The sequence below is a fragment of the Salvelinus fontinalis genome, chromosome 4, assembly GCF_029448725.1.
Source record: "Salvelinus fontinalis isolate EN_2023a chromosome 4, ASM2944872v1, whole genome shotgun sequence".
NCBI classification, from domain to species: Eukaryota; Metazoa; Chordata; class Actinopteri; order Salmoniformes; family Salmonidae; genus Salvelinus; species Salvelinus fontinalis.
Window position 1 is genome coordinate 68,111,820 of NC_074668.1, and position 21,390 is coordinate 68,133,209.

General features: G+C 40.5%; 1 protein-coding gene across 1 annotated transcript; it reads right to left on the reverse strand.

Moving 5' to 3' along the window:
• Positions 1 to 683: 683 nt before the first annotated feature.
• Positions 684 to 5,015, reverse strand: LOC129854275 (cytochrome b5-like). The gene is made up of 5 exons (XM_055921137.1): positions 4,581 to 5,015; positions 3,269 to 3,397; positions 3,082 to 3,108; positions 2,938 to 2,972; positions 684 to 2,806 (listed from the first exon to the last, which is right to left on the reverse strand). The coding sequence occupies exons 1-5, from the start codon at positions 4,782 to 4,784 to the stop codon at positions 2,716 to 2,718; spliced, it is 486 nt and encodes a 161-aa protein (XP_055777112.1). The 5' UTR covers positions 4,785 to 5,015; the 3' UTR covers positions 684 to 2,715.
• Between the last annotated feature and the right edge of the window lie 16,375 nt (positions 5,016 to 21,390).

Genomic DNA, 21,390 nt, shown 5'->3' on the forward strand with positions numbered 1-21,390 from the left:
CTGACTCCATTTCGAGATCATCAAGGTTCTCAAGAAAGCATGAAGACCTATAAGTAAGACTACTTGGTTTGTAATTTGGAGATGTAGGTATGTACACCTCGAACGAAAGTGTATACTAAGGAGATGAATCTCTGATCTTAACAGCGCCATTCTTATGCTTTCACAACCTTTTAAATTAAATTAGCTTATAAAATAGCAACATGTCACTCAAATAATTTTATGAAAATGATAGCACATGAGCCTTTTACTTAGCATGACAAGGGTAATGTCAGACTCAACGGGAATTTTCGTTTCAATGGGACATGTCTTTAAAGTATAATGAATTTGAAAGTGTCCAAATGGAATATGTTGGTTATCATATGTACAAATCAGTATTATGTCTTGGGCAGGTTGTTTTCAGGTGCTCCACAAGTTGTGAATAGCAACATTTATAGGAAACATACAACTGAAATATGAAATATATTGTTGACATATACCAATTAAAATTGGTAGTGCAATTGAATATCCACATATATGCTTTCAAGTACTGCTGTTTATCCACAATTCCCAGATACAGATTTACACTTAAAAACGTCACAGTGGCACCAACACTAACAGACAGCTAACACAATACAAATGTAAAAGTGTTTTATGCCTTCAAGAGTAAAATTTTAGTCCAATCATTAGAATTCAACAACACTCACTACATAGGGCAGCATTTTTTAATTGCTAATGGATGTGCATAGGAAGAGACAAACATATATCCTGCACAATGTGTGTAATGCAATAGAATTAATCCAGGTTATAATATATATAATACACACCAATCATCTCATACTTAATGTTTTTTAAAGCATAGTATCACCAAATAAATGCTTAGCGTAAAAGTAACTAAAAAAGGGGGAGTTGGGGATAAGTAAATTTCACTTTCAAATAATATCAATTTAACTTATCAATACATCAAGAGAATTTACATGGCGTGGAGCCTTTGTAAGGCAAAAGATAGAGATTCCGAGAACGAGGCCTACTCAATCAGTCGATGCATGCATGCAACGCAATGAATAGCTGAACATAAATTATGTACTTTAACTATGAGGCATATTGTTCAATCAAGTCATTGGTTCAAATCAATGATGATTTTTAAGTTTTAAATGACAAATTGCATGACAATCTATTCTCAAGCAAACAGATACGTTAGAATGCTTTGTTTCTAGCTTTTCCTATGTTATTCATTCACCAGATATGAAATACCAGGCAGCAGTCTGAGGAGAATTAAGACTCACGAGGAGTATGCAACTTAACCTAAACTAAAAAACATGCTAATCAGATTTCTCAGTGTAAGAAAACAGCATTATTTCTTATAGATATGACCCCATAACCTATGTTGCTATGCTCTACTACACACAAATATATTTCTACTTCCTAGACCTAGAGCATAGAGATGGTGGTGTTAGCCACTAAACATGTCTGAACAAACAGAGAGAAATACAGAGAGCTCTAAAAGTATTGGGACAGCGAAGTCCAAATTTTTCTGTTATTTTGAAATGCTAAGGACTACGAGGTTAAAGTGTAGACTTTTTATACATAGCCCCCCTCCCCCATTTTAGGGGACTAAAAGTATTGGGACAAATGTGTTGGATGCATTTGCTGTTTGTTTTGGTTGTGCTTCAGATTATTTTGTGCCCATGGTAGCATCCATTAATGTGGATGCTATCATGACTACGGACAATCCTGAATGAATTGTGAATGATAAAGTTATATGCACAAATATATCGCCCCCCAAAATGCTAACCTCCCGTTATTGTAATGGTGAGAGGTTAGCATGTCTTGGGGGTAAAATATGTATTTCTCACTCATTCACGATTCAATGAGAATTATCCGTAATCATGGTAGCATTCACATTAATGTAGAAGTGTTCAGAAACATATTATATTCATAAAAGTGACTCCAAAATTGCACAATAATACACTATATACCATTCATCCCTATTGGGTACAAAACAATCTGATACACAACCAAAACAAACAAATGCATCCAACAAATTTGTAGAATCACAACCTTAATGTAGTCATTGCGTACTATGAATATGGGACCAAATACTTCACTTTTTACAACTTTAATACACATAAGTGAATTTGTCCCATTTGGTCTCCTAAAATGGGGGGACTATGTACAAAAGTGGTGTAATTCCCTAAACGGTTCCCCCGATATGGATGAAAATACCCTGACAGTCTGCACTTTAACCACATACTCATTGTATCATTTAAAGTGCTGGAGTAGAGCCAAAACAACAACAAAAATCACTGTCCCAATACTTTTGGAGCACACTGTAAAAGTCCCACAAAGCAGATAGCGACAAGAGTTTGCAGATATACATTACAGTTGAGATCACTTGCATATGAATAACTAACTTAAAAAGACACCATACAATAAGTATCAAAAGGCAGAATGAGTAAACAATATGAATAGATTAGAAAACAATTTAAAGAGACTGAGGGCAGAAAGTTTCCAGATGCATCTCGCCCCACAGCCTGTTGGATGAGGTGTAGAAAAGAAAGCCGAGGGGCAAGGGGATTGTTTTATCCTTTCCCTCTCTTTCCTTCAGGGTGGGGGCACTGTGTGAGTTGAGTGGGACGCACCTCTGAAAAGTTGTGTACGTTCAATGCAAGGGGGGTTTGGTCAAACATGTCAAGGCCTCCAGACAGAAAGAATGAGATGCGACGACAGCGTCAGGGCTCAGGAAGACTTGCGCTCCAGCATGTAGTATCGATACATGATACCCACAACAACTGCAGCTATGGCAGGTATCAACCATGTGGTCCACGAGCTAGAGAAAGATGGAAAGAGCACTTAGACATTCAGCCAGGGAACAAAAACAGCTCAGTGAAGAATGATTAGGAGACAGAATACTTAGTGAATGCAAATGGAATAATCAAATTCTTATCGCTTATGACTGACCTCGAGCCATCTCCTGAAGTTGTAATGAATTCTTCCTGTGGGAAAATTTTTGTTGATAAAAGAAGGTTCAAGAGTTAGCATTAGTAAAATAGGTGTTACATTATTATAAAACATTTTTACAGAACATTTACTTGAATACTTTACCTTTGCGCCATCCTTCTTCCGGTCATCCTAAAAGACAGGGTGAAATAATCATTTACACACTTTTACGATCAGAATAAATCATGCCACAGATTATTTTGTTGTTCCATCATTAAACGAAAACGATGTTTCGATTAATGAATTTGCAATGATTGAGAGTTCAACAGTTGAGAGAAAGCAATCTCTGTACCATATGGAGCTCCCCAATGTAGTACTGGATAAGCATCTCTCTGGCATCTGTAGAGTGACCAACATCCTCAAAGCTCTCTGTGGCATCTGCACCTGCCTGCTCCACCAGAACCTCCTCTCCTCCTGGATGCTGAAAACACAGAAACAAGTGGTATAGACTTAATTTCATTATGATCTGTCACTACCGACAGTTACTACATAGTCGGAACTAGAAGCACAAGCATTTCGCTACACTCGCATTAACATCTGCTAACCATGTGTATGTGACAAATAAATGTAGATTTGATTTGAATGTAATCACAGACTACACAATTACAATATGATGTCCTACATGACATGGATGGCTGGCTTATGTCGACCTAAATGTCAATATGATAAATGTGTTAAATAAAGCTCTGAACTCTTAATTATCTGATATCCTGAAATTATTATGGATTGGCATATTATAGGGATCGATCGCTTCATTAAAAATGGTTAAAGCTCCAATGTCAACTTTTTTGTTGGCAGGCTCACTCTTTGAAGGTAAACAAATATTACAGTGTGGTGTTACTTCACAAATACAGCCTTGATTATAACACATGAAAGACGTCATGCCAAAGATACTTGTAACTAACCCCTTTAATCTTAACCTGAAATCCAGAACCTGTACCACTAGCAAAAATTGTTTAGCATGACATGGAGTGGAACGATAGCTAAACAGACTGGTACCCCATGCTACTTTCATTGTGGTCATGCTGTGCCATTGGCATTGTATTTCGACTTATTTTCCCATTACACCTTTAATAGATGGTGGGTTGCGCAACTTTAGGCGATTGACCTCTTGTAACCCGCCCTATTTTTGGCCAATTAAGCTAGCAAACTAGTTACGTTAGCTAGCTAACGTTACGCTAGGTACGTTCCATAATAATGTATCTCCAGTCCAGGTGCAACATTACACCATATCTGGTAATATTATTGGGAATATGCAGGTAGACACAGATAGCATACACAGTTAAGTTAGCCACATTAACTAGCTAGTTAAACTGGCAAAGCACACACTAGCCAAAATAGCAAATGCTAATGCTGGCAAGCTGCCTCCCTCAGCCTGTGTTGACTGAGCATTAGATAAATAACGTTCGGATATGTTAGCTAGCTAGAAAGACCCAGACCTTCACATATGTGCATTGTTACGTAGATAGTTAGTTGTCTAACTAGCTAGACGTTTGGTTTGGCGCGGAACCTACATTAATTTGAAACCAGGCAACGGAGACCAATGTCGTAGCTTATGCTAGTAGAGCCAGCTAACGTTAGCAAGGGTGGTATTTTGATCTTACCTCCTCCAAGAAACTGGTGATGTTATACACTTTATCGTGGATGATAAGCCATGCGTCCTTGCTCATATTATGAGCTTTTATTTCTTCCAATGTGTAGTATTTCACATCGCTATCTGCTCTCTTTTCTGCGGTGTGATTCACATCCCCCATGCTGTTAGCAGCACCATTTGTGTTGATCATGTTATCGTTCATTTCCTCGCCCATTATCTGTTTTAACACTATTTGCCTAGCTAGCTAAGTCCCTAAGTTACACTTTGATTATCCAACGTTGAATCGTATGCTGTAGATTTTATAAAACAGAATGAAGGTTCGTGTATCCAATGTGGACTGCCTTAGCAATGCATAAGCCTAAATTTCGTAGGACAAGCCAGTTTCCCCTTTGCAACCGGCATATCGTTACATCAGCAGACATGCGGAACGAACCAATGATTACATCCCAGTGTCACCTTCCAATGAACATGTATGGACTTTTCGACAAGTAACCAATGAAAGGCAACATTGTAGAATTGTAACCAATCACAGGTGACCTTTAGATGATCATGAGACCTCGTCATTTAGCATGTCCATGGAAGAGTTAGATCAAGTATTTTACATTACTCACATATCAAATCAGTTTTATTGCTCCTTTGAAATGTCATTAGATTTGGCTAATGATCAATTGCAATTCCATCCTGCATACTGCCTTTGTCAGTAGTGTTGTTTTTGAGTAGGTTCCACTTCCAACCTCGACCACTGAAGTGATGTCTATGTGCACTGAACAAAAATATAAACACAACATGCAACAATTTCTAAGATTTTACTGAGTTACAGTTCATATAAGGAAATCAGTCAATGGAAATACATTCATTAGTCCCTAATCCATGGATTTCACATGACTGGGAATACATACAGTATGCATCTGTTGGTCACAGATACCTTTAAAATTTTACAAAAATAAAGGTAGGGGTGTTGATCAGAAATCCTTTGCATACACTTAATCAGGTTGTTGATTGTGGCCTGTGGAATGTTGTCCCACTCCTCTTCAATGGCTGTGCGAAGTTGCTGGATTTTGCCGGGAACTGGAACCAGCTGTCGTATACATCGATCCAGAGCAACCCAAACAGGCTCAATGGGTGACATGTCTGGTGAGTATACAGGCCATGGAAAAACTGGGACATTTTCAGTTTCCAGGAATTGTGTATAGATCCTTGTGAAATTGGGCTTTCCATTATTATGCTGAAACATGAGGTGATTGCTGCGGACGAATGGCACGGCAATGGTAAGGACGACAAGCACGCAGATGAACTTCCCTGATACGGTTTCTGACAGTTTGTGCAGAAATTCTGTGCAAACTCACAGTTTCATCAGCTGTCCGGGTGGCTGATCTCAGACGATCCAGCAGGTGAAGAAGCCGGATGTGGAGGTCCTGGGCTGGCGTGGTTACATGTGGTCTTCGGTTGTGAGGCCGATTGGACATATTGCCAAATTTTCTAAAATGACATTGGAGGCTTATGTTAGATAAATTAACATTAAATTCTCTAGCAACAGCTCTGGTGGACGTTTCTGTAGTCAGCATGCTAATTGCAAGCTAACTCAAATCTGTGGCATTGTGTTGTATGACAAAACTGCACATGGATTACCTTGGCAAAGGAGAAATGTTCACTAACAAGGATGTAAACAAATTTGTGCCCAACATTTTTGTGCTTTATGGAAAATTTATGGGATCTTTTATTTCAGCTCATGAAACATTTTTTATATATTTTTTTATTGAATCTTTATTTAACTAGGCAAGTCAGTTAAGAACAAATTTTTATTTACAATGACGGCCTATGGGAACAACACTTTACATATGTTTATATTTTTGTTCAGTGTAGTATGTTTCTCTGCATCCAGTGATAAGGAGGCAGTGGGAGGCTACATGTACAACATTGACATGCTGGTTAAGGGGGGCACTGACAGGAGTGTAGCAGTTTTTATCAGGCCTGCCTGATAGCATACACAGAGATGTCATGCATTACTGTCATCTCATCACCAATGTAGACAACACCAGGCAAACATTGCTCTGAGTTTGAACTTATAACACCTGATAATGTAGTAACCTGAATAGGAATTCATAAAACGTAATGTAATTTTCAAGAAAACACGAAATACTTCCACTTATATCATGCATTTCATCCTATAAATATTTTGTAGCAATACTTGCTATATGAGCCATGTTACAATTCCCACCTAGTTGGTTAAACCTATTTGCGTGATGTGTAAAATGTTTGCCTTTCACGCCAGTGACCCAGGATCGCTTCCCTGCCATTCACTACACTGGTGTCAGAAGTGGGATGGCGTCATGAGGCCATCGGAACGCACGGGCAGACGTGCGAAGGGGTTTGAAAGAAAGTTGAAGCACCGGGTAGTGTCTTCCTGTTCGAAAGGAGGCAGTGTAGCAATCCATGTTATTTGAGCCAAGTTACAATTCCCATCAAGTGTGTTAACCCTATTGGCACAATGTGTAGGGTGTTTGCCTCCCACGCCAGTGACCCTGGTTTGCTTCCCTGCTTCAATGCTAAAAAAAATCATGATCTTCACATGCTACACAAGATGGCAGTAAGTTAATACCCTTTGGCACATGTGTCTAAACTAAAGACCAAACACCTTGAACTTTTGGATTTATTTTGCTTTGTTCACAGAGGTCCTTCTTGGGTCATCATTGCACTGTTCAATATGTGTACAGATGTAGGATCTTAATTTTAGCTAGTTTGCTACAGCAGGAAAATAATCCTGCAGCAAAATGAAATGTGAATGATGTGGTTTACAATTAATTTTATTTTTTGTAGGGGTTGATACATTTTCAATTAGGGCAAATCAAGTCTGACATTTTAAAGTGGGAATTACAAACTTTATAAACCTTTTTAAACCTTGAATACACCACAAGTTTGCATTTCCTGCTGTACAGGAAAATTCTCACCAACAAAAGTGATCAAATTAAGATCCTACATCTGTATGGCATGATATGAAGAAGTGTGTAAGAATTGCAGTGCATGGCAGTGCCAAACCATACATACAGAATATCAACCAATAACAGAAACATGGGTCAGTCTCGTCAACCTCTTATATGAAAGATCTCCCCTGAAAATATCTACTCTAATGTTGAGTAAAATTAAGCCTCCCATAAACTGGAGAACATTCTTTATTCCTTCAAATGCACTTATTTCAAAATAACACATTCACCTAATCTCCAGCAGATAGGCTGTTTGCATCTACAATCAGGGAATATCTTTGGGGAGGGGTCTGAGTTGTCTCTCGAGCTGTAGCCACATCCCAGGGGGCCCGTGTTAGACACCTCGATAACAGAAGGAACATTGGTGGGAGTGGAGCGACAGCAGAGTGAGCAACATTTGGAGCCAGCCAGCAGCGGAGCAGTGTGTCATTAATATCCCTGTCTTGTCCTAGCCCTCACAGACTAATTGCTCTCACTAGGGGGAAACAAGGCATTCCGGTGTCACCAAAGGCCACACTCCCTGTGACATAATCTGTGCAATTAGGCCTGCCCTCAGGCAGGTAGATACTGGTCTAGAGGTTGACTGGCTGCCAGCGGAATGATGATAAGACATTTCATATTCTTCTAGAGTTTGTCACGAACCAGCTCGAAGTTCGCAACAAAAGGGAGACAACGTGAAGCCAAGGAATAACAAAATATATTTATTAAATAAAGTAAACTAAATACAATTAACAATGGTGTGTGTAATCAGTAGTGTTAGGGAGTGTTTGCGTGCATAAATGTGATAATGGGGGTGTTGAAAAGTGCCAAAGCAAGCAAACAAAAACAAACAAACAAACACAAAAATGCCACAACCAAAATCTATCAGTGTCTGCATGGAGAGAGTCTCCTCAATAAATGGGGAAGAGGTGCATTTATCCTGGGACACACCCAAGCCCAGGTGTGTCCCATTTCGCTGACGACCCTCCCGGCTCCGCCCACCGACATCCTATTAGAAAAACAAGAGCAAAGAGAAAGAATTCGGCAGACAGAGTGGGAGGGTCATCACAAGTTCCTGCTCCTCTTGGGATTTGAGTATGGGAGACAGCACTTCATCTGACCTATCTTTCCATCAAGTATATTTTCATAGCTTAAAAATCCCTGTGTTTTGACTATACAGTACATACAGTTGAAGTCGGAAGTTTACATACACTTTAGCCAAATACATTTAAACTCTGTTTTTCACAATTCCTGACATTTAATCCTCGTAAAAATTCCCTGTCTTAGGTCATTTAGCATCACCACTTTATTTTAAGAATGTGAAATGTCAAAATAATAGTAGAAAGAATGGTCAGAAGAAGATTACATACACTCCATTAGTATTTGGTAGCATTGCCTTTAAATTGCTTAACTTGGTTCAAACATTTCGGGAGCCTTCCACAAGCTTCCCACAATAAGTTGGGTGCATTTTGGCCCATTCCTCCTGACAGAGTTGGTGTAACTGAGTCAGGTGTGTAGACCTCCTTGCTCGCACACGCTTTTTCAGTTCTGCCCACAAATTTTCGATAGAATTGAGGTCAGGGCTTTGTGATGGCCACTCCAATTCCTTGACTTTGTTGTCCTTAAGCCATTTTGTCACATCTTTGGAAGTATGCTTGGTGTCATTGTCCATTTGGAAGACCCATTTGCGACCAAGCATTAACTTCCTGACTGATATCTTGAGATGTTGCTTCAATATATCTACATAATTTTCCTGCCTCATGATGCCATCTATTTTGTGAAGTGCACCAGTCCCTCCTGCAGCAAAGCACCCCCACAACATGATGTTGCCACCCCCGTGCTTCACGGTTGGGATGGTGTTCTTCGGCTTGCAAGCCTCCCCCTTTTTCCTCCAAACATAACGATGGTCATTATGGCCAAACAGTTAAATTTTTGTTTCATCAGACCAGAAGACATTTTTCCAAAAAGTACGATCTTTGTCCCCATGTGCAGTTGCAAACCGTAGTCTGGCTTTTTTTATGGCAGTTTTGAAGCAGTGGCTTCTTCCTTGTTGAGCGGCCTTTCAGGTCATGTCGATATAGGACTCGTTTTACTGTGGATATAGATACTTTTGTACCTGTTTCCTCCAGCATCTTCACAAGGACCTTTGCTGTTGTTCTGGGATTGATTTGCACTTTTCGCACCAAAATACGTTCATCTCTAGGAGACAGAACGCATCTCCTTCCTGAGCGGTATGACAGCTTCGAGGTCCCATGGTGTTTATACTTGCGTACTATTGTTTGTACAGATGAACGTGGTACCTTCAAGCGTTTGTAAATTGCTCCCAAGGATGAATCAGACTTTTTTTCTGAGGTCCTGGCTGATTTCTTTTGATTTTCCCATGATGTCAAGCAAAGAGGCACTGAGTTTGAAGGTAGGCCTTGAAAGACATCCACAGGTACAACTCCAATTGACTCAAATTATGTCAATTAATCTATCAGAAGCTTCTAAAGCCATGACATCATTTTCTGTAATTTTCCAAGCTGTTGAAAGGCACAGTCAACTTAGTGTATGTAAACTTCTGACCCACTGGAATTGTGATACAGTGAATTATAAGTGAAATAATCTGTCTGTTAACAATTGTTGGAAAAATTACTTGTGTCATGCACAAGGTAGATGTCCTAACCGACTTGCCAAAACTATAGTTTGTTAACAAGAAATTTGTGGCGTGGTTGAAAAACTAGTTTTAATGACTCCAACCTCAGTGTATTTAAACTTCTGACTTCAACTGTAAATGTACTGGTTCAAATTCAGTCCACCCCTAGTCAACCACCACCTTTTTACTAAGTTCAACAAACTAGATGATGATATGAACCTCTGACATCTGGTATTTCCACTGTGATCTTCACATTGGTGAGCAGAGTGCAGATGAGACCTGTGATATCGGTCTGTGATATCGGTTATTGGACTTCTGCTGGCAGGCTTTTATTCTCAGTGACCCTATTGTATGAGCAACAGCACCACAGATCAATTGTATGAAGCTAGGATTTTGCTGCTCATATTCAGAGGGGTCACAGGGCACAGACCACGTTCTCCTTATTTTCAGCCTGTCACAGACAGGTCAGCAAACTCCATTCTACACATACACACAGTCTCAGTCATGGTGCACCTATGTCTAAATAACACATTCACCTAATCTCCAGCAGATAGGTTGTTTAATATCACGTTGAACCAAGGACAGTTGTTCATGTAACTCCCATGAATTGCCATTGAGAATGAAAGTAATGGGTTAAGTAAGCCTGATTTAGATTCCCTGTCTTAGGTCATTTAGCATCACCACTTTATTTTAAGAATGTGAAATGTCAAAATAATAGTAGAAAGAATGGTCAGAAGAAGATTACATACACTCCATTAGTATTTGGTAGCATTGCCTTTAAATTGCTTAACTTGGTTCAAACATTTCGGGAGCCTTCCACAAGGCATTAGCGTGACAACTCAAGTAACTACTTCTCTGTTCTTACAAATGAATTAACAATATTACTTTCACCTTTACATAACTTTTAGGAGACAATCTTACGTTAAGTGAAGTCATAGCTGTTTTCACATCCAATACTGAATGACTTTGGGGGAGGAGGGTGGCACATAAACACAGAAAGTAACGTGGTCACAGGCCACCCACTCATATTCATTGTTCTTTTAAACAGTCATTCCATGGCACAATACAAAGAAACACTGGATAATGCCTTCCTCCCTCAAGGCACTTCCCTGATGAGGAACGGATGGTTATTGAAATAAAAGCTTTGCCGCCTACAGTCCCAACAAGAGCACTCATGGAGAGTGTGCCCATGCCCGGCAAACCACAGATGGCACAGATCAATAGTCACTGATTCATCAATCATAATCAGGTGTGGCACAAACATAAAACATGATGACCACTCCACAGAATGTGACAAGTAGACAAAGAGAAACGATGACAAAAGAGCAGGTGGACATGGACATAACTCCAGCTACATGGAGTTTACCTGTTAACTGGAAGGCTGGATACCAGATTAGTCATTTTTCAATGCATAAATCTGTACATTGTTGTCTCAGTTTACCTTCAGTTCTTACAACCGACTGTCACCATAAAGAGAGAGAGAGCCATATGATCACATCACACATTGTGGATCCTACTGTATATATCGGTAGGCCAATATGCATGAACACTAGATGGCACTACAAGGTCAAGCTGATGCTGCCAACTTACTCCTCAGTCGCATCAATTGTTCCATTTTCTGTGAAGAGGAAGAACTGAAAAGGAATAAAACACAAAATTCACATGGTTGATTTGATTCACACATCCAGATTCATTATTCCTATTTATAATATATTAATCAAAGGAACACCACTCAGCTTGTCCAGGGGGCACGGGAAGTGAACACGGTGGGTGGTGTCACACATGATGGGAGAGACATTAAACACCAAACCAAAGCAGTCATAACAAACAACAACCAACAAAGACTATCATGATGGATAATTGGCGGAAACATTCGCATGAAAAGGTTTTCGATGCCACTAGAAATCTAATCTAATCATCTAATGACAAAATTGCTATGTGCCCCATTGACAGTAGCCTATTCCTTAAAGCAGGTCATTTGATGACAACATTCTATCTTTTACCTCCTTTATCTTGTCTTTCCATGGATTTACACTATGCACATAGCAGATTCTTTGGACCAGACAGATGGTAGTGTTTATACACAGAAAATTGGACAGCGATTTCCCTGCTCTGTTTCTCTCTGTGTCTATCTGCCATGTGGAGTGGGCATTTAGATCATTTATTCTGGTCAGACTGACTGGGACTTAAGAGCAACAACAGTTGCATCCACGGCCCTTGCATAATCTTCCATTTGGTTACACAGCTGTCGACACTGTCAATCATTGCACTGTATCTCAACCCAACCTGTTGTATAATAACAACTTATTTGCAGTATAGTACTGTAATCAATGTGTGTGTTTATAGAGGAACAATATACAGTATCTAGACTGGAGTGCTGATGCCCCATATAGTGCCCCTGAGACAGACATACTATATTTTTGTGACAGGTTTTCAAAGTCAACATTGCAAAGAAGAACAAAACAAGTATTCCCCTAGCTATGAGACATGTTCAATAGCCACATGCTGCATTAAGGGAGTGTCTGTCAGCCTGATATTAATTGTATGGTAAGTCAATAGATTGGTCTGAATAAACATTTATGTGGAAAAAGCAATAGGAAAGTCTAAGAAGCAGCTCTAATATTAAAATCTAAATACTTGATTTTTGTATACCAGCATTAAACTTTCTTACTGACTCAACTATGTAAGGCGCACATTTTGTCGGCTACATTTATTCTCTGGGTTGTGGCAAAGGCAATGGGCAGGCAGTAATGTTATTGGAGATCGCAGTGTAGACTGTAGTACTATATATCTGCGGCCCTGTTGGGAGCAGATGAAGACATCAATCCCCATGGCTGAGGCAGCTGTCAGATCCATCACAGCCACTCCTCAAGGAGAGCCTCGGCTGCCAATGCACAACATCACAATGACCACAGTGACTGACAGTCTCCGTACTGTGTCAAATCCTCACCGGCTTGGAATGACCTTTTTGGCAATATATGAATAATATGTCTAGCTGTACTGAATCTGTACTGAATCTAGCTGTATTCAATACCGAGATCCAGATGAAAATGAATTTTGGGACTATGATCAACAGATTGGACCAAAGCATGTCTATACATGTGCACGTCAAACAAACACCTGACGCATATGTTGGTATTAGTAACACTGACAGTTCAGTCCTTTTAGTATTTCCACATCAGTGTTATCGACCATGACAGGCAGGGGTTAGAGACAATCAACTCTTCCTGGTAAATTACACACCTTTATCAAGGCCTTCTGTTGCTTTCGCTCTGAATCAATTCTCTTCAGACTCAAAATAATACCGAAGAGCAAAAAACTGTAATTTATCAATAAAAACATTCCAGCGTTATGTGATGCTATTCCTTCTATATCATAGAGATACAGACTTAGAACTACTGCTTTTTCCAATACTTCCATTCAGAGCAGAATGAATGTGCCATTCATCCCACTTCATTTGAGTGGCCAAAGGACCTTCAGGGGAAAATCAAGCTTTACACTCATGTCAGATGCACAAAAGATATTTCAAGGAGAGCAACTCAAATAGCAGCCCTTGTATGAAAGGTCCACCAACACATTTCTATACTGTACATGGAGCGAACATTTAATCAAACTGAGTAAAAGGATGAAAACACAGCATGCATACTCTCTAACAATGGAGACTGGTGGGAGGAGCTTTAGGAGGATGGGCTCATTGTAATGACTGGAATGGAATCAATGGAACGGAGTCAAGTATGTGGTTTCCATGTGTTTGATACCGTTCCAATTATTCAATTCCAGCCATTACAATGTGCCCATCCTATTATAGCCCCTTCCAGCATCCGCCACTGCTCTCTAGCCCAATATTTTGCCCAAACCCAAGCCTGAGCCCATATCAGACGTGGTGAATTTAAAATAGGTATTGTACAGTGTCAATTTGCCAGTCTTTGTCTCATATGATGCTGATACTTGGTGAATTGTCAGATTGGAAAGGAAGTTTCCTAAGGACTATTATTCTGTTCTATTCTCAAATGACTGAAAACTTTTGTAGTCCGGCTATGACTGCAGCTGAAAAGATGTATTGTATAACTTTTGTGGGATAATGAGGATCCTGCTCTACTTTTCACTGGATAAATTAGATCAATTCCTGAACTTACTTATTTAAAAGGTAGCCCAGAGCTATTTCCACCAAGTCAGAACCATGGCTGAATAACTGCATATCACCCACTACAGTGTAAGCTAGAACTACCAATGTAATTGCATTGTGAAAAATAATTTTTAATTACAGATGTCAAACTTTTTTCAAAACTTCATTTTCAACAGTGTTTGATTTCAGTCATATTGAACTAAAATCCTCCAGAAGGGCACACAATATTTGGATGTCAATATTTCAGTGAGCAGATTCATGGAGAGGTTTCAGAAATGCAATATGCGGTGTTCTAATAATACAAAGTACAATCTTACCAGTTTACCTCAGTGGTGTGTTGCCATGTCCTCAGGGTCTGCTGGTAGGCCAAGTAAAGTGTTCCTTGTTCTAAAGCTTGACAGATTTACCTTGATGTCAGCATATCAATGAAAATGCACTCTACCATGGGAACATAGACAAAGAGGGAGGAGATAAAATAACAAAAACAAACCTTCAAACACTCATGAGATGAAACCAATTGTTTCGAGAGCTGAAACGGAACTATCCTGAAGTGCTTCCTTCCTATCACGAATTCCTTCATAAGATCTGATTAATTCAGCGTGTGAACAACACCTAAGTAATTAGCAAAGTCATAGTCTCTGGGGATGAGCTGGGAAGCTTAGACAGACCTGTGACTGTTTACCTTTTCATTGGGATTGGAGGGATTGATGTTGTACCCAGTCATTCACCTAGTCAATCACTGTTACAACGTGAGAGCACGGCTAATGAGCGTTATCTCTGTCAGTTCAGCAAAACCCAGCTCAGCTTTAGCATCAAATCATCTGCTGAATCCATTAAGCTACTATACACAACTTGCCCAAAAATTGCTGGAGGGACTGATAATCAGATTTAGATAATACTAATTTGATGCTGAGATGTAGATATGATGATGATGCTTGATAATGGTTCCAATCCCCTGGTAGGGCTGCTATAGTCCCACAGTTACTGGATATCACTTTGATGGGCCTTTACTGCATCCAGAGGTCCTCTATAACCGTTCTCCTGAAGAGGACTTCACTTTAGTTTCATTGAGCCATAAAGAAAATCAATGTCTTCAATCTATATATAACCCAATATGACCACCTTGACGTATAGTCCATTAAAAAGTAGCAGTCTGAAGGGCCTGTAAGGATGATCACCGGAGGGTAACCCTGAGTGGTGTGGGAGCCGTCCTGTGAAATAGATCTAATCTCACTACAGTAAGAGCATTATGTTCAGGCCCTGCTGCTTTATCTGCTCTTCCTTTGCCCATTTCAGAAGCAGTGAAATGGCTATAGTTTTAATCTGCCAGCCTCTGCACTGCTTTGATGGTGCTCCCCTTCACATCCCATAATAAGCGGAGGCTGCACTGTGCTGAACAGCACAGCAGGTGCTCAGGGAGGGATCATCATCAGGATGTGTGGGGTTGCTTAAGAATTACTCCTAAAGTAAATCCATGTTACTGGCAGCTGCTACTTTCTTATCTGCTTAATCAAAATATTCTACTTACTTACAGTATACCCAGGGCTTGATTTAATCTTTCAACACTGTGCAATGTTACTCAGTACTGCATGCAACCATATGCAACATTTTGCAATCAATTAACATTAGCCCAATTTTGTGACAAAACTAGCACGCCACTGTTCAATAAAACTGAATAGGTTGAATTCAGAAGTGGTGACACACTTCATATCCATGGATACTAGCTGGAGGAAAAATGTATCTGTAAATGGTTGTTCTTTGTTGAGTACATCAGACCTTTCCCTGACAAAATAGCCCACCGCTGTATGGCTGAGTGCCCGTGTGTCATTCCATAACATCACAGAGACCCAACCACACTGTCTGACAAGCTGGCACCTCCTACCCTGCCGTCAGCAAAAGGCGCTATAAGCATGCAGCTGTGCTCTCCTCCACAGCTCTGACAGACAACAGGCTCATGCCACAGCCGTGTGAAGCTTATCAAAGAGGAAATTAGAGGGGGAGGATAGTGTTTGCACGAGCTGTCCCTGCTAAGTAAACTGATGTTTTTAATTGCAATGTTTCTGACACCTCTCTTTGTGAACATTTAGAATAAGCACAAAAGTGCAGGCAGAGGTGATGTCTTGCTGCATTTAGACAGGCAGCCCATTTCTGATATATTTTTCACTAATTGGTCTTTGAAAAAGCTCTGAAAAATATCTGATGTCAAAAAGATCTATTGTGATTGGTCAAAAGACCAATTAGTGGAACAAAATATAAAATTGGGCTGCCTGTCTAAATGCAGCCTTAGTAGACTGAGAGGGTAATGGACTAGAGTCTAGACTGATGGGTCGAAGCTGAAAAACGTGAAGTTGATCAATCCTTGTCGAGGGAAGCGATCATTTTGTGTATATCACAAACCATGTTTCCATCCACAGTTTTTATGCAAGTAGTCATACCATATTAAAAAAAATCCCAACAGCTGTGATGGAAACAGGAAGTTTCTGTACATTTTATAAATGTCGACATGGCGTGTCCTCTTCCCAGCAGTTTATTAGGCTACAGATTAAATAAATGATGATGAACTTCACAGGGTGGTGAAAGTGCACGGTATGAGCTTGATGCTCCTTTGCAATAAATGTTGATGGTCTTATTCTGGTGACATGATGATTATTCTCGCACTTATCCATAATAATCTCATCATGTACTATAGACGAACCTACCCACAGAGCCTACCTGCACTGTATCTGCAAACTGTTGGCTAGAGCGCCAGTGTTGCCAACTCCTCAGTAAGGAAAGTAGCTATTAGATGTCCTAAAAGTCGCTAGAAGTCGCTACATGACGTCACCCCCTAATTTGCATAATTGGCCATGTGCATGTAATTGTGACAGACGCTGTAGGAGAGAGGAATAATGTGTAAGAGAGACAAAAAGTGAGTAAAAAAACACCCTAAATATGTTTAGAACTACAAATGAGCAAGCTGCAGAGAGTGGCACACACAGCGAATAAGGACCAGATATGAGGCCATACTCCTCCTTCAGCACTTTATGGACCCCATTGTTAATCCCCGTCATAACAGAGGCATTGTCAGTCCCTATCCCCAGGAGTTTCTCTTTTTTAAGACAACACTTCGAGGAAAGCCACAACAGCACGGGCTATAGATTTGGCATCTCCTCCCTCCAACTCAACAAGCCCCAGAAATGTTGATACAATTGTCTGCTTGGTGTCACTAAAGTATCTTATCACAACTCCCAGGTACTTAGAAACACTTACATCCGTGGACTCATCGAGGAGGAGGCTGAAAAGCTGGTCACCCACATCTGCTACCAATTTTTTCAGAAAGTATGGTGCTAGAACACCATTAATCATTTTTGTGCACTTTGAAGTGGGTAGCAGCAGTGGAGTCTGAGAAAGCATCTCTACATGCTTCTCCAATGTGATCACATGCCAGCATGGAACAGGGATAGTTAATGCCTTGGTGGCCTCAGCCTTTTTTGCAGAGTACATTTTTTTAACCATAAATGGAAGCTTGTTTTGGGTGGAACTGTTATAAGGCTTTGCCTTTTGAGTATGTTTTTGAGTTGTCATGTGTTTTTTTACATCACTAATGTTGATAATTGGATATGGAGAAGGGCGAGCCGGTCAAGGATCGATTCAGACAAGGTGATAAATTGTATGACAAGCGACAGTTTAATTATGAGTAAAGATATCTGGTACAAGCGTATACGGTCTCGTTCCTTCGGCTCATAGAGAACCTCCAGAAAAAGCCCAGATAACAGAATGCATAGACATTTTATACAACACAGAAAGTAGGTTGAGTCTGGAAGTTCTGGTCCTTTGGTTGGTTCTGGACAGGTTGTTGTCTTCTCAGATTGGTCCTGATGAGCTGGGCGTCATCCTTCTGAGTCTTATAGCAAAAGTTCTTTGTTATCAAATGTTCAGCTAAGCAGGAGATTTTGTGTGTGCGTAGTCAGCCCTCCGTCCTTGAGTATGTGTGTGTGTCTGCACCCTTTTCTTATCAGTGTTTAGGAATGTTCTGTGTCAGCCATCTGTCTCTGGGTGTCTGTGGGTCTCAGTTTCTGTGAGAAACCCTGTTTTAGAAAGAAGTTAGTTATAACAATGTAATAGCAATATGCTAGTGTTATTTTAAATGGTATTTCTTACACTAAGTTTGGCGTAGAAATCAGCCTTACAATACAGGCATTTATGCCTGTGTATCATCTCCAATAAACGTCTTCAACTAGCCTTTGAATTCAGGGTTTGATTCCCACTCCTTTCTGTGTTTTTGAGTGTACAGTTTAGACTGAGACATGATGAGCTAACTTATAACACAGAGAGGTACACACACAGTGGACAAGGTGAGTATGTGACTGAGGCTGTGTGAGTCAAATGCAGTGATTTGTTTTTGTGCAGTGATTTATTTTAGACAAAGAACATTTTACATTTACATCCCGTCCTGAATGTAAGCCAGGGCGGGATCAGCCAGCGGCGGCTTTCCGCAAGCGCGATTCATTTGCAGTCTGGACGCGGAGGGGTGAACATCTCCTGCTCTGACTGCAGCTGGGAGGGACTGCTGCGCAAGGACTGGGCCGCCTGTGACAGGGATGGGGCCCACGGCAGCACCCGCTGCTCGTTTAGAAGAGTAAGAACGATAAGTGCTTTCACGTCAGTCTCCAAAAGTCTCCAATAACACCAGAAAAAGTTGCTAGATTTGTCGCTAGTCGCTTTTTTGAAAATGTGTCGCTAGAGGGTCTGAATACTCGCTAAATATAGCGACGAAGTCGCTAAGTTGGTAACACTGTAGAGCGCATGTGCCAAGACCAGACTCGGCATATTTACAATTTAACGCAGTTGAAAAAGCGATGGAAGCAGACTGAACATTAGATTTTTTATATGGCACATGAAAATTTAAGCGAAAAATACACATTTGTGTGCACTACGTCATCACACACTGATTTTTTATCTGCAACAAGTACATTTGGTGGAAACACACCACTGGTGGGAAAATGCACATATTTTCTTCATGCAGATTTTTGAATATTTGCATGAAAATCTGTCGCCAATTTTAGATGGAAACCTAGCTAGTCCTCTCTCCACTGGGATTCTCTGCCTAAAAACCCTAATACAGGGGCTGAGTCACTGGCTTACTGGTGCTCTTCCATGCCGTCCCTAGGAGGGGTGCGTCACATGAGTGGGTTGAGTTACTGACGTGATCTTCCTGTCTGGGGTGGCGCCCCCCTTGGGTTCGTGCCGTGGGGGAGATCTTTGTGGGCTATAGTCGGCTTTGTCTCAGGATAGTAAGTTGGTGGTTGAAGTTATCCCTCTAGTATGGAGGCTGTGCTTTGGCAAAGTGGGTGGGGTTACAGTTGAAGTTGGAAGTTTACATACACCTCAGCCAAATACATTTAAACTCAGTTTTTCACAATTCCTGATATTTAATCATAGTAAAAATTCACTGTCACAGTTAGGATCACCACTTTATTTTAAGAATGTGAAATGTCAGGATAATAGCAGAGAGAATGATTTATTTCATATTTTATTTCTTTCATCACATTCCCAGTGGGTCAGAAGTTTACATACACTCAATTAGTATTTGGTAGCATTGCATTTAAATTGTTTAACTTTGGTCAAACGTTTCAGGTAGCCTTCCACAAATGAAGATCCTACATCTGTATGGCATGATATGAAGAAGTATGTCAGAATGGTAGTATCATCAACCTCTTATATGAAAGATCTCCCCTGAAAATATCTACTCTAATGTTGAGTAAAATTAAGCCTCCCATAAACTGGAGGACATTCTTTTAGTCCTTCAAATGCACTATTTCAAAATAACACATTCACCTAATCTCCAGCAGATAGGCTGTTTGCATCTACAACCAGGGAATATCTTTGGGGAGGGGTCTGAGTTATCTCTCGAGCTGTCACCACATCCCAGGGGGCCCGTGTTAGACACCTCGATAACAGAAGGAACATTGGTGGGAGTGGAGCGACAGCAGAGTGAGCAACATTTGGAGCCAGCCAGCAGCGGAGCAGTGTGTCATTAATATCCCTGTCTTGTCCTAGCCCTCACAGACTAATTGCTCTCACTAAGGGGAAACAAGGCATTCCGGTGTCACCAAAGGCCACACTCCCTGTGACATAATCTGTGCAATTAGGCCTGCCCTCAGGCAGATAGATACTGGTCTAGAGGTTGACTGGCTGCCAGCGGAATGATGATAAGACATTTCATATTCTTCGAGAGTTCCTGCTCCTCTTGGGATTTGTGTATGGGAGACCGCACTTCATCTGACCTATCTTTCCATCAAGTATATTTGCATAGCTTAAAAATCCCTGTGTTATGACTATACAGTACATACAGTTGAAGTCTTAAGTGTACATACACTTTAGCCAAATACATTTAAACTCCGTTTTTCACAATTCCTGACATTTAATCCTCGTAAAATTCCCTGTCTTAGGTCAGTTAGGATCACCACTTTATTTTAAGAATGTGAAATGTCAGAATAAAAGTAGAGAGAATTATTTATTTCAGCTATTTCTTTCATCACATTCCCAATGGGTCAGAAGTTTACATACACTCAATTAGTATTTGGTAGCATTGCCTTTAAATTGTTTAACTTGGGTAAAACGTTTCGGGTAGCCTTCCACAAGCTTCCCACAATAAGTTGGGTGAATTTTGTCCCATTCCTCCCGACAGAGCTGGTGTAACTGAGTCATGTTTGAAGGCCTCCTTGCTCGCACACACTTTTTCAGTTCTAACCACAGAATTTCTATAGGATTGAGGTCAGGGCTTTGTGATGGCCACTCCAATACCTTTACTTTGTTGTCCTTAAGCCATTTTGCCACTTTGGAAGTATGCTTGTGGTCATTGTCCATTTGGAAAACCCATTTGCAACCAAGCTTTAACTTCCTGACTGATGTCTTGAGATGTTGCTTCAATATATCGACATCATTTTCCTCCCTCATGATGCCATCTACTTTGTGAAGTGCACCAGTCCCTCCTGCAGCAAAGCACCCCCACAACATGATGCTGCCACCCCCGTGCTTCACAGTTGGGATGGTGTTCTTCGGCTTGCAAGCCTCCCCCTTTTTCCTCCAAACATAATGATGGTCATTATGGCCAAAC